This window comes from Pseudopodoces humilis, chromosome 7 (assembly GCF_049639895.1).
Source record: "Pseudopodoces humilis isolate 2021_Gansu_Grassland_sample_001 chromosome 7, ASM4963989v1, whole genome shotgun sequence".
Classification (NCBI taxonomy): domain Eukaryota; kingdom Metazoa; phylum Chordata; class Aves; order Passeriformes; family Paridae; genus Pseudopodoces; species Pseudopodoces humilis.
Genome location: NC_142206.1, coordinates 16523921 through 16538999, shown reverse-complemented (window position 1 = coordinate 16538999; position 15079 = coordinate 16523921). Strand labels below are relative to the sequence as shown.

General features: G+C 39.0%; 1 protein-coding gene across 2 annotated transcripts in view; it reads right to left on the bottom strand.

The window, feature by feature from the left end:
* The window catches only part of MOB2 (MOB kinase activator 2), a 109169-nt gene that overhangs the window by 42147 nt on the left and 51943 nt on the right, over positions 1 to 15079 (bottom strand). The window contains exon 1 of one of the 2 annotated variants that reach the window (XM_014252097.2): positions 12231 to 12319. The exons of the other annotated variant lie outside the window; for it this stretch is intronic. Within the exon in view, the coding sequence (XP_014107572.1) occupies positions 12231 to 12268 (38 nt within the window). The 5' untranslated portion in view covers positions 12269 to 12319. Of the gene's footprint in view, positions 1 to 12230; positions 12320 to 15079 lie in introns of those variants that run through there. 2 annotated transcript variants of the gene reach the window in all.

Below are 15079 nucleotides of genomic sequence, written 5' to 3'. Positions count from 1 at the left end.
TGCTGGAAATCATGACCCACCCTCACCCTCCCCACAAACATACTCCATATTCCATATACTCGAGACCATTGAGGCACTTGACTGATGAGAAACCCAAGATTTATGCAAGTCAGAACTCGCACACATTTCCCAACTACATCACGTTACACCTGTGCTAAAAGTGAAAGCTGCAGTTTACCCTCTCCGGGGTTTCATTTACTGCCTCATTTCTAATTCCAGACAATCAGTTTCCAGCAAAAACTGAAAGCCTGTGCTCTCTCACCATGCAACAAAGGAAGCCAGATTTTCCTCCTTACTGTAGACATGTGCTTTTGTGCAACTTCCATTAGCAGATTGTTGCTTAAGAGAAACAGACTGGCAGTGAGAAATAGCTCAGCAGCTTGGCATTTGTTCTACTTGTGTAACCCTTCACAAACAGCCTTGCATTTCCATGAAGGCAACAAACATCTGCTCTGTACACATACAAATATTAAATAATCCAGAAGTCGCAGTGCTGTTCAAAAACTGGCTGAATGGACACTGAGGAAACAAAACCCGATTCACATTCTCATGCTTTCAGGCCTAGGGGTGAAATTGAGTGACATTCTTGCAAAGAACCCAACGGGGCACCTGGATCAGTTCCCCTAAATAAGAGTGATAAAATCATACAAGAGCAGTATCACACGTAGCTACTTGTCCCACTGACCCAGGCTGCCATATTTAACATGGTGTTAAATACTGCTGTTGGAGCAAGTCAGAAGTGCTCAAGAACACAGGAAAACACTTGGAGAAATAGAAGACTGGGACTTATGGAGAGGTGCACACTCATGTATCAGAGAACTGTTAGAAAACAGTGGTTGTGGCTCACCACGGTTGAAGATTACCAAAACCCAATCATCTCCTCACAGTCCTGCAGTTTTCCGACCACCCTTTGAAAGATCATTCTAAGCAGTAAAAATCAATGAAAATCAAGTCTGAGCATTGTTTGAAACCTGAAATGTGTAGGAAGCTTGAAGTATGTATCTGGGACAACTAGGGAATTACATTCCTATGTATGAGATGAAGCATGGTATGAAACATTTTGTAAGTATCTTTTTAATCCTCAGAGAGGTGTCTGTTTTGAAATTCCATTGCCATATCCCAGTATGTACTTACAGGGGAGCAGACAAATTACAATTAGTTTTCAAGAACGTGACAATAAAAATATTTAACCTGTATTGCAACATAGTTTGTAGCACAAACTGCCTCGTCATTATCATACTTATTCATGCTATAGAGCAGAATGATATAGCAGAATAAGTACATATCAGATTTACTATGAGATTTACTATTGATAAACTATTCTGTGCATACATTACTGGAAATGCATACTTTTTATTCCCTTTTTATTGAGTGCCATGGTAGCAAAGTTGGAAACTTATTACTCTATACAGATTTTCAATACATGTAGAATATAAAAAGCTCAACTTATTTATTCAGTCCACTACATTTCTCCAAAACAGTAAGAGACATTCTCCCTCCCACCAAATGTTCTTCAGAACTCCTATAGTCAGTATATGTGCTGATGGCCAGAGCAAACTTACACACAACATAACTCCTTTCCAGAGCAAAACAGAAAAATAGGAACTGATAATTCCACAACCACATTCCCTTAAAACCCAAACCCTTGCTTTTCTTGACTCATTTTTAGGAGACCTTATTCATAGGACTTTTCTAGTACACAGTGACACTACTATTTGCCCTGTACCTGACCATTGTGACTCTATCTATTGATCACATACTGGGTTATTGACTGCACAGTTCTCCACCAGAGAGCAAAATTATGTGTTTTTTTTTACTTATAAGGAGAGCATCAAGAAGAGATGTGAACTCTAAGCTGGTTGAAATCACCTCCATAATAATAAAATTTATTTTTGTAAACTGTCGCAGTGGATTTGACTTGAAAACACAGCCACCTCAACTTGTACTATTTTAAATTGGAATGCTGAAATAGGAATAATGTTCGAAATCCAAGCTGGGAAAAGGCTGAAGCTACTCTTGTGCACAGAATATGGGACAGAATTGGTATAGCTGTTAAAATCTAAATTAATTGACTTGGTTTTGGAGAAACAACTGCCACACCTACAGATACCCCTCCAAGTCAAAAGAAGAATAATTCTGTTGCTATCCTGTGCATTTTTACCATCCTTACAAATTTATTAGGATTGCAGTTGGAGAGGGCTACAGTTACTTTTTATGTGGCTTGAGCACATATTCCTACTCTGCCACTGTTCCTTGCTCTTCAAAGCTTAATAGCCTGTGACAAAAACTAATCCATAAAACTGAAAAAAAGGGATTGGCAAAAGAGCCTGCAAGAAAAGGGGGGAAATAATGACAATTTTTCTACATTTCAAAGATTGGGTCAAAGTGGCCTACTAAAAACCACATATCCAGCTCTTTCTGTCACCTCTTGGCCGGTTGCTGTCTGCTACAACTGTGCAAGTAAACCCTGATGAGATGGGCATGGAAGAACGGGCTGTTTCACCAGGGCCGAGCCAAGGGTCTCTCGGGAGGCTGCAGCTGTCCGTGGGCTCTTGCTTGGCTGGCAGCTGCCGTGGGCATGCACTCACTGCCTGGCTTTTGTTTTTCAGAACAGGGAGAAAACACATTTTTCCCCTCCCTTGTCTGGGAAACAGGAAACAGATTCTTATTAAGAATCTCCCACATACAGACTGGGCAGGAAAAAGGTGGAGTTTGGCAACATTAAGATTCGTTCTTCAAATGCAGACCAGTAATTATTGTAAGGTAAGCAACAGGATGGCTGGGCTTACTAATGTTTACTCACCCCGGTGCTGCTGTTTTCAAATGTATTTATATTTCATGCAGACTTGCCCATAAACATAAAAATCAGTTATTTTTACCTGAGTTTTCAGGTGGTGAGACCCTTGCACAGACTTTATTTACTTTACATAAATGCAATGAATGTAAGTATGTCTTTTCCAATAACTGTACAAGTTAATTCATTCTTATGAGCCTTATAAAGTGGCTAGACATTTTTATCCATGTTTTATAAACTATGCTGTTTCAAGTGGAGAATACAGCTCCCCAGAGCACAGGAAAGTTCTACACCTCCACTTCAGAAACCATAAATCAGTAGTAATATTGTCTTTAGCTCGGGGCGGGGGAAAAAAATCATTAGGACAGAAATGTGTGTAGGTTTTCTAGGAAGGTCACTTGTTAATTCATCAGTGTGTTTGAAAAGATGGATCTTGTTGATCACATGTGCATCAGAAACACATATTAAAAATTAGTAACAGAAAAATAATTAGTATGAACAGAAAGAAAGTTCTCCACTGGAAAAAAAAACACCAGGATGTTGGTTTGACACCACTTGTTATGAATTACCCAAGAAAAAAGTCCTAAAATAACTTGATTGCATCACATACTAAGTTTGAGATGTTATTCACCTTCACAGGGAGCACCTAAAATCCAGATTGCTCAGTATTGCTCAGAGTGCTAATCTGCATGGAAATCTACCTCTCTTTCTTCAAAAGTTGTAGTCCAACCACTGAGAAAATTATTTTAGTAAAAAAATTAAATGAACTTGCAAAAAACCTGGTTTCTTTCAGTTCCTACACAGGTACCTAAACTTGTGTTTGTCAGACTAAGCAGCCTTTTAGAGCTTACCAAAAAAAGATTTTTTTTTTAGTAATCCTAAATGCAGTGTCTTGAGCATATTACAAAATTCAGCACTTAACCCCATAAAAACATTTAAATATGTAGTCAGTGTAATAATACCTCTTCAGTGTTCTGTGAGCCATCACTCATTACAAAAATCCTCTCAAAGCTCTTTGAAATCAAATTATAATGAAAAAATTATTAAATGACCTGCAGAAAATGCCTTGTTACTGTATCTTGAATACACCCATAATTAAAACTGACTGGGAAGGCAAACACTTGTCTTGAAAAATAATGTGTTCAACACCTTTGAGTAATGTAGCTGCATGACTGCTGTGAAATAAAGCACCCAAGCCAATAAACCCAACAGGCACAGAGTCAGCAGTAGTGCTGCTGCAGCTCCCTCCCATTCAGCAGGAGCCTCTTGCCCCAGTGCATCAGGTTCCTAGTCCTTAGCACCCCTTGGCATCACTGTTGTTCTCTCCCACATAGAAGAAGTTAAAGAATTCCCATTTTCTTTTAGCTAAGCTGGCAGCACTGAGCAAAGTGATGGTGTATGCTGCATTGTTGGCAAGACACAGATCAGGGAATTGGAGAAAAAATTATTAACGGGTTTTGGTGTTGCTTTTTCTTCCTTAGCTTTAAAGGGGGCCATATTCAAGAGTCTCCCCAAGACAGCTCCAAGGAAAGAAACTTCAATTTACATCATCATTATTATAGGTATGATTTGACAGTGCACATGGGAAGAAAGCATGCTCCCATGCTCTTTTAATAGAAAGCCTGAATTCACTGAAAAATGATTTTTGAATGGCTACATTTAATACAATTATTCAGTATCCTTTCACAGCAACAACCCATTAAAAACCTCTAGTCCTCAGAGCACCTTAGGGGGAAGAAGCACAAATGAACTGTCCATTGCATATCAAGCTTCTGTATCTGCAATTCACAGTAACTGGTATAAAAGCTGATAGCTAATTTACTGCCCCTAGTTGTTATTAATGAACTATAAGTTTGGCTGTTAGTAGTTCTGGTGTAAAACAGGTAAATTATATGGTTAGTTTTAGTGTGTACTTCTTACCCTGCACATACGCAACTTTCATTATAAGCCCTGACCACAGCACATACTCCAGAAAGAAATTTACTTGTATGGAGAGAGGAGGTAGCAGAGAAAGTGCCAAAAAAAAATTTAAAAATTAGGCATCTGAAGTGCTTTGTTGTTCCCTGTTCTGGCCCCAGATCGTTAATGGAACATCTTTGTAATACTCAAATCCTAAAATGAGCACTTCCTACCACCTGAGATTCTGTATAAGACAAAGGATAACAGTTCTTCTGAATTTGTGTCACAGCATTGTTTTATATCAAGAGGTGAGACGTTCCCATTAAGTAAGTACATATACTATGGGGGAATTAAAAAAAAAAAAAAGAAAGAAAAAAATAGAGGGAGAAAAGAATACATACACACAAGACATGCAATAGCATATTCTGGAGTTCTGAATTAAATCTTTGCTTCTGGTAGAGACTAATAAAATATCCATGAAGAGTTGCTGCTAACTGCATGTAGATAAGCTATGAGAATGAACATTTATTTCTATAGATTGTTCTTTGATTTAAATAATTCCAAAAGCTGGGAGACAAACTGATCAGGCCAGTTTTTTTTATGTATCAAAATGAGAATACTTCTGTGCCACAGCCTGAGTCTTAATCACTTTTTCATATTTAAAAAAAAAAAAAAAGACTTTTCTAATATGATACTTAAGTATTAACTAGCATAGTTTCAGTATTACATTGTAAAACTATTTTACACTATATGCCCCAGTGATCTGTATAATGGGCTGACAAAGAGGTTCCCCCCCAAAAAACCATTTGATATTTAATGTAAATACTTATTTTCTGTAAGTCATCTGCAGCATTCACCACGGAAAAGGCCCAGTTCCAAATCCATATTTGGAAATAACACTATTAATATAACAATGACTCACAGTGCAAGTTCTAATGATATCTTTTATTTAGAAACATTACATTTATAATACTTTCCCCATATAAGGCTTGAAGCTTAAGCCTTTACACATATATTGTTAGTGAATATAAAAATGCTGAATGCTTAATACTTGTGAATGCTCATGCATGCAAAAAAATCCCAAAGAAAACACATGTGAGGTCATAAAACTTGTGTTGTAGGACAAATCCTATGTGCACAGCTAGGCTGAATATAAAGGGCAATAGAATCACAGAATGGTTTGGGTTGGAAGGGACCTTAAAGGTCATCCAGTTCCAACCCCACTACAGTGGGCAGAGAACCTTCCACTAGACCAGCCCCATCCAATCTGGCCTTGAACACTTGCATTTATGGTACATCCACAAACTCCCCATAATCTGTTCCAGTGCCTCATCACCCTCACAGCAGAGAATTTCCCCTCTTTCAGTCTGAACCCCTTACTCCTTGTCCTGTCACTACAGTTCCTGATAAAGAATCCCTCTCCTGCTCCCCTGTAGGCTCCCTTCATATACTGGGAAGCTGCTGTAAGTTCTCCACACAACCTTCTCTTCTCCAGACTGAACAACCCCCAACTTTCTACAAACTACTTTCTACAATCTTCTCAGCCTGAATAGTTTAAATAGTTAAAGGGGAAAAAAAAACCAAAAACCAACAAATACTCCCAAACCTCTATAAAACAAACACCATTCCTGAAGGTGAAGATTTACTCAAAGATCCAGAATTACAATTCTAGAAGTGGTTTGGTATTTTGCACTGTATTTTGAACTTAGCAAATACAGAGTAAGACAGACAGTAGCAGGAATGTCCAGGATGCATAAATAATGTAAAAATGTCGTGGACTTGCTACAAATGGTAAGTATTGGCACCACAGGGTGATAGGGAGACTACTGTCAGTCCTGCCGTTTGCTTTCAGGACACTTGCATTCGTCATCACCCTCTTTCTTCTTCAGCTTTTGATGGCTCCATAACTTCTCCATACTGTTCCTGTAGTAGAACCAACAGTAAAACCAATGGGGCCTCCCTCAGGCAGAGCATAGGGAAGAAAACAGGAGCCAGAACCTGCAGGAATGAGCCTTCACAGTATAGCGGGGCAGCAGTGGCCAGAAACAGTCAGAAACCCTTTCTACGTGTGGGAAATGGTGTGAGACCAGAATCCTGTCCCCATCATTTGGCTCTGTCACTGTGCAGTACTCGTAAAGATGGGGTGCAGGGGAGTGGAGTGAGAGACTTGAGCAAAATATTTTATAAAGGAAGCTTCTGCTGTTTATAGCATGAGAGTATTTGCCACATTTTGCTTGTCCTCAGGGGCTGCTCTCCCTCTGTACACACCCAGCAGTCAGAACTGCTGCAGTTGTCTATATCCAAACACTACTGAAACACCATCCCTGTACGCTCTGCAGCAACCCTCCTCCAAAAAGGAGCAAAATAAGGGTATTTTAATGACATATGAGAAGCCGTCTCAAGTTGTAACTGAGGCATGGGAATGAAGATCACTGTAAGCTTCAGAAAGAGTAGGAGTAAACCTGTAACTAAGTTACAAATGAGGAGAGGGCTACAGCTGACCAAGAAAGTACTAAGATATCTCTAGTCAGGCGTGCTGGCATTTTGTACATTGTCTTGCATTTTCTGACATCATAAAGCATTCTAAAGACTACTCTCCAAAAATGGATTCCAAATCAAAAAAACCCCTGGAGTGGATAATCTACATTTTTGTCCCTAATCTAATAAATTTGTTCTGTGCTTTCCAAGGATAACAGTCTGTACTGCTACCCTTAGATTTCCCCTTTTTTCATCACAGAAAATGTGGTAATTTGGGAGGACTGTAAAGCAGTTCAAACAGCTGCTTCTCCTCAGATAAGATATTTGGGTGTTCATACTACCTCAGTCTGCCAGACGAGCTATTTCAATGGGCTTTCCTGGGCTGTTTGTCACAATCTTCAAAGATATTTTTCCTGCAGTTGTAATGAGACTTAATAAAAAGGCCTTCTGAAGCAGAAGCCTTACTATATTCTTTCCGATTTCTACTTTTTTGGGCAAAACAAACATAAGAGTTTACTTTCTCTCCTTGGCTTGCTTTACGTTAGTACAAGACAGAAGCACACAAGAAAAACAAATTCTTTTTCAGTTTCAGTGCTTGGCTCAAAAATCAAAAATCATTAGTTTAAAGCAGTGACTTGGAGAAGAGGAAACATCTTGGGGCCAACAATATTTTTTATCAGTCAGTGAGCATCCATTAATCATTAAGATATTCCAAAGTATTTTGTCCCCATCCAACTTGAATTTGTTTCAAGAGTGTGGTTAGGTCTGACTGTGATAATATATAATCACCTTCATTTACACACAGACCCAAGATGAACACAGGAAAAAAAAGAAAAAAAACTAAACGAACAAAAAACCACCACGCCCACCAAAAAATCCGTTCCATGCAGAGTGGAACTCAGAGAACATTTTTCACAAGGGCCCAGGGCAGCGCTGAGGAGAAGATGTGAAAGTATTTGAACTATCAGGTGAAACACCAATGCAACAACGTCACAAGTTAAACACAAACTTTTTGAAACAATTGAGCAAGTGCTCCCCAGCTGTTCAGGCACTGAGGTGCTAAACTACAAACAGTGCATTTTCAAAGCTTTAACCCCCACTAGATTTCTTAATGCTATGATCTAGCTATGTTCTTTTGGCACTTAACATCCCAGGAAAACATGCCACACAGCAGTTATTCAGCAGTGTAGAGTCAGGTAGGGCAATGATGAGAAGATAAAAATTATTAAATTAACATCAAAATTTTGTTTTAAATTGTGCTACACACGTGTTTCAGCAAATAATCTCTTGCACATGCCTTCCAGTTCTATCACCAGAGGTCTGGGGTGGCCACTGTGCAGTTGCAGAGATTATTGCTCAGTTTTAACAGCCATCTTCACACAGTTGGCAAGCTTCTGAACATGAACTTTCAGACCAAATGTGGCCACTTGGCTTTGTCAAAATTACCATGACAAGCAGAAGAGAATCATCATGTGGCTCTCTGGCCAGGGTCATCAGAAAGCCCAGTGAGGCTGATGATTCTGAAAGCCAGCAATTTTTACCTTGTAGGAATACTACTGTAAGTATAGTAATGGTCTAGGTAATACTGGAATACTGTTGGTCAGCATTCCCTGTGCTGTTGGGAGGGAAATCAGCAGGCTGCCAGCTGTCCAACAGAGGTGTTGGCTTGTATGTTGTGACAATCTACTTACCACTGCAGCAAAGCCTTCCTGCACAGGGCATGGCCATTGTGCAGGGACACCAAAAGGTCTGCACCACTATGAAGATTATAGGAATGCACAGCCCTGTACATTGTGATCTAAGAGATACAGGAAGCTTACATCACATGACCAAAGTTCAAGCTGTGTTGAGGTCATATCTTGTGAAATGCTTGCTTAGATTTATACCCTTCCTTAAACTCAAATCATTAGAGAGGAGAAAAAGAGGAAACAGATGTGTAGTAAACAATATTTGTTACTTGACACCCTAACAGCCTGCAAAGACTCATACTGAGTATCACTAATTCCAATTGGTAAAGGGACAAGAGAAGACAAAAGAAGAAATAGCAATTGCAAAGAGAAAAAAATTGATGCTGCAATGATTACAGTGCCAGTGCATTTTTCAGCACCAAGCAACTAAAGGAATATCTCCCAAGCTAAGATGACCTTCACAAGAGATCATTTATAAAAAGAAACTTTGCAATGCAAAGAAATACAATCAGCATAGAGCAGGATAGCACACAACGGCAAAGCTGACAACAACACAGTCAAAGAGATGCTGGCAGGTAAAATTTCTACCTTCGTCTCAGCAAGATAAAGTGGGTCTTCTGACTCAGTGTCCTCTGCTGAATCTCAGCACCTGATCCCTCCGTCTCCACAAGCCTAACCATTGCCCACTTCAACAAGCAAGAGCAAACATGCCCATGTCCAGTGAGACCCTCTCAAAGAATACCTATAAATCACTGTTTCTAAGTGAAACTCTGAGTTTTAGTTGTGTTTCCCATTTATGTTTGTACAGTCCTTACACTAGTGTCAAGTGAGGTGTGATGGAATAGCAGAAAAGCAAGGCAGGGGAAGCTTTTTACTGGTATTAGGTTGGAAAATATCTTCAAGTATCTTTGCTCCCCTTGCAATCTCTCTCTCCCTTTATGAGTTTACAACTGCAATCAGCGCCTGACCAAATCTTACCCAATGAAAAAAACTTATTATCACAATGACTTTTGCTACACATCCTTGTTTACAACTCCCTTTTTTTCAATGTTTGTTTTGGGGTTTGCTTTTTTTGCTTTTTGTTGATTTTTTGGGTTGGTTTGTGGGTTTTTTGGTTGGTTGGTTTTTGGGTTGGTTTTTGTTTGGGGTTTTTTGGTTTGTTTTTTTTTAATAATAAAGTTTTCATGCACTTCACTGTAAAGAGCACTCCCACAGTAACTATCTGCCCTACAACACTCCACCCCAATGAGCTCCCCTCTCCTCAAGTGACCTGCACAACAAGGTGACTCTCCACCTGACAAGTGGAACATGCTGTCCCAAACAAAAACCCTTGAAGATCAAAACAAGCTTTTCTGCTGACATGGCAAAAGTTTAGGCTAAACAGGAAAACATACTTGAAGCTCTTTTTCCATTACCTTGCATTATTAAACCATCTAGGCAAGAGATAAACATAAAAGGAATTTCTTTAATTAGATAAATCAACTCCTCAGCATCTGTTGTTTAATAAAGTAAAGCAGATCAGCATGTTAGAATCAGATAATATAGAAGTCTCCCACAAACTCACAGCTGAAGCTTCTTTTTCATGCAACCATTTGGGTGCCACTGGTTTTACTCACTGTAATACAACACTTCCAGTTAAATGCTAGCTGTAAAATGTAATGCCAGGTACACACTGGGCCACAATAAGTGAAATTCCTTAAAATGATTATGCATCACCTCACAAGTTAGAACAAGGCAGAACAGATGCACAGGGTGATCTTGCACAATAGATTTTCCCTGAAGTTCTATGCCATGCATTCATTTTAAATAAAACTCAAAACAATTAAAGATTGTCCTTCTTGTAACTAAAGTCTAAAATAATTCCTTTAACATAAGCAATATCCATTATCTTTTGCTTTTCAGAATCATTTCTTAATTGACTCTCTAAGATATTATCTCAAAGGTCACAAACCTCTGCAAAAAAGCCAAATTAATGAGAATATATTCTTAGCCTCTCTCTACTACTAAACCAAATCCCACTGAGGGACAAATTCATCTACAGCTTAAAACCAAACACTGTAAGATAGTAACTTTCAATCATGTTTGATCTTGTATGCAGTCAGATAATGGCATTTTTATTACAGTCAAAAAAATGTTAAGGATGTGACAGGAAGATGTTAACACCCATCTACTTTGACATTAAGAAAACCTAATCCAAATCAAATTTTGGAATATTTAAAAATCAAATATAAACATATCTTGGCAATGATCCTTCTAAGCAGCATTGGGCAAACCAGTGCAGGCAAAAACCAGTGCAGCCCAGCTGAACAGCACTGCCAAAGTATTCCCAATCCATCTGGGCTGGGATCTGCCTCTCCTGTGTAGTGATTTCCACTCAGCTGCAGCATGGACCATGAGTTTAAAGCCACAAGGCAGCGTGGCATTAGTCTGCACAGCTACACTCTGAAGCACATCTGAAACACAACTGGGCTTTTCAGGAGCGCAGCACTAAGGCAGCTGCAGCACTTACTCATTACAGAGGGGTAAAGGCAGCTAAATAAAGTGACACTCCAAGACTAACACCTTTTCTCATTTGTCAAGTCACCTGCCAGCTGCAGGTAAACAGTTACCACTGCGAGTGGAAGTACAAGTCCTCTTCAGACAGCTCAGCTGTGCTCAGAAATAAAACTTACATTGTATGAAGGCACAAAAGAAACTGCTTTAGTAAAAATCAAAAGCAATTACTAAAAAAAAAATCCACCTGAAAATTCTCTATTTTCAACTTTTATAAAATTCCTTGAACAAGGGATATTTAGTTCATTATCATTTTTCTAGTTATGGTATATTATCTGTTACTGAGAAGATGTAACAGCAATCAGAGAGAAATAAAATCAGTATTTTTAAAACCACAAAGCTAGCAAAGTAACTCAGAGTAGTAGTTTCAAGTAGTAAAAACTTTAATTTTTCAGACTGGCAAAATTTAAAGTAATTTGTATTCTGTGTTGGGGAATGTCACATTTAATGAGTTTAGCTCTTTTTTGTATCAAAAGCTGGAAAATACTTAGAATAATTACCACAGGCATGTCTTTGGGAATCACAGAGTTCCTAATGTTTCACGGCTTTACTGAGCAGATCCATCTCATTTTAACATACAGACAACTCTAACTTGCCCTCATGAAATGCACACACTATAAAAGAAAACCTAACAAGATGCAGAAGAAAACAAGCTAAATAAGCTGCACATTTCCTATGTTGTGATCCTCTATTATTTTTGAGACAAAAGACATGGCCATTATTTCATGTACCCCGTCACTAGAAAGGAAAATAAAGGCTTCTGTTTTCACGTGGTTTTAATGATGAAGTTTCAAAAGAGGATGCAGGCTCTTTCTTACCCGTTCAGCGTGTATGACCCATTCCTCCTGAGTCTCATACTTGCAGATAAGAATCTTAGGGAAAAAGTCCAAAATGAGGTGGTTTGTCCTCTGCAGCACCAGAATACAGGCACCTGTTTGGTGGTTGCGCTTTTTGTTCACCAGGGGATCTCTTTCCTGTTTCTCTGACTCATCAGTGGGGAACAATGCGAAACCACCAGCAGAGCCACTGCGCAGGAAGCCCAGAGGAAACTGCCTGCAGCCAAACAGGAGTCTGGAGGTGTAAAAGTCTCCCCAGTGCACCTCTCACAAAATCTTGAAGCCCACTAAGGAAAAGCAGCAAAAATTCAGAGGACTTTTTTATAAAATACCTAAAGCTCTCTCTGCACGCGCAAGAATAAATTTTGTAGAAAGCTGTAGTTTATCAGTGAGCTGCTCTTCTGAATAGCCTGAAAGCAGCTTCAGACCTACTCCCTTCTGCTCACCAGCCCTGCTGCAGCTATTACTCAAGCACTACCCTCAGAGCACAAGGCAACTAAACAAGAAGCCCTAGATAACAAATACTCGGCCTTTTTTGTTTTGGTTTTTTTTTTCCCTCCCCCAGTATCAAGTTAGAAATTACACATGTGGAAAGGGACATACGATTAGTGGTTAAAAGGCTTATTTTCCTTGTAGCAGGTTAAAAACAGGCAGATCTAAAGTCACACTCGAATGCTGCAGGGAAAAATATCCTCTAGCAGTCCAGTGCTGGGCAAGCTGCCCTGCATAAATCACAGGATTGCACTGTCTCTGATGAGGCTGTCTTCCTGCCCTTTCTGTTCATCCTGCCATTCCCTGGTAGCTGTGAACCAAACAGCTGCACAAATTAACATCTGGTGATTCTACCCCACAGTGCAAAAATCACTTCAGGTAGTTGTTGATCATTTACTGCCTGTGAGCAGATCAACACCCACTTAAGTAATAAATCACACAAAAAATATTTTTATCAACAGATGTTGAAGTGACCATCACTTGTGGCCCATGTGAAACTGCTTTAGGATAATGGGAAAACTGCACACTAGACAAATATAAAGATTAAATATTCACTACCTAAAACACCAGAAGCAATCAATCCCATAGAGCTCTGGCCCAAGTAAAACATTATTCTTATTTGAGTGGCTCAAATGTCTGAAGACAGTATGCTTGTCAAGCTGCATTTTTATTTTAGTTAGTTTAACAGTTATAGAAAACAAGCCTAAAAAAATAATTATTTCTTTGTAGATGCCTCAGATTATACAGTTAGGTATAATCAAGAATATCTATATAGGGACTATATATCACAAATGTTGAGAGAAAAAGAGTTACACTGAATTACAGGCTGAAGAAATCAATGTGTTCCTGTTGATAAAAGGCAACGAGACTGAGCTGTACAAACATGCTGCATCTGCAGGATAGAAATTCTCAGCATCTATGTGCCTAATCTGAAGCACTGCCCTTGACCCATGTCACCCTAGTTGAAGGCAGATGTAGAATTAGCTGGAGCCCAGAGAGCATCAAGAAGATTATCTGTCTTACAGATGCAAAAACTGAGGAAGAAAAACAAGACAACACCTTCCAAGAACGTAAAGAGAAAAAACAAAATGTTCTTCCTGCTCTTCCATCACAAAGGCATTTGAATTAAGCAAGAAACACACCAGGTTAGGATTATTTTGCTCGGTATGTGTGTGTTTTATTTGGGTTTTAAGTACAGGAATAGATTACAGAGTCTACATTCTTGCAGGCCTTTGAGATGATCTTGCTCCAGAGCTGGCAACCAACTAGGTGACCTCTATAGATGTCTCTCATCCCTACCTTTTTATGATTTGCTCCCAGTTCTAGCTGGTAGAAAAAAAATTAATCATGCTGTGTAACCATGACACAAACTAGCTCAAGTCAAACCAGACTAGAGCATGCTTTAAAATTTCCTCCTCAAAATAAGACAGAGTGGCCAGGACTCCAAGTAGGTCCAACACATACATTACAAACACAGTGGTGGCAGTACTCTGTTTTTATCATATACATTCTGGCAGACCTCACGTTCTTCTCAGCTTTACAAAAATCCTACCCGTGTACTGCCTGGCACCAGGGCATAATTATTCCAGTTGCTATGGTCAGGCCCCACTGTCCCTCAGGAGCTGGCCAAGATTCCTTGTGGCCATGGAACAGCCCTAAGTCAGGTCCCTGCAGGCAGCTGCCTACCTAACAGTGCTGAGTAAGGCACGGACACATTCTTGGAAGCTTATCAATGTAAACTAGGATGATTTATTTGGCTAACAATTTAGAGAATAAAAAAAATAAAGTTAATAAATCAAAAATGCTACATAAAGATTTTTTTCTAAATGCTCTCCAAACCCATCTCAAATGAAAACTTGTATTCAGTTTTCTTCCTGGAATATGAGATTTTTGAGAGGTCACCTTAAAAATTCAGGCTCAGAGTAAAATCCAGTCTCTGGTATGTTTGCAACTTTACTGGAAATAAAAGTACATTTGACAGTATAACTGATCATATATGACACTGGGCTTTCTTTGGGTATCTACTAATTTGCATTGGAGATGCACCAGCAATATGGAACATAGGCACTGTCATGAGGTGGTATCTGATAACTATTACTTAACAGCAATTGACTACTGTTCTAAACTGGAGAATCGTATTTGTCATGTAACTAAAAAAAAAAAAAAAGCAGACCATCCCACCACTTTTTTAAAATGCCTTCCTGGAGACAAAATTTAAGTGACTTACCAATTAATTTTCTGAGTATTTTGCTTTCACTAACTACCTCATTTTTTAAAAGTTAATTTCAGAATTCTGCTGCTGAAAGCAGCTGCTGTTTTTTCGAAACTCTACTTCTGCA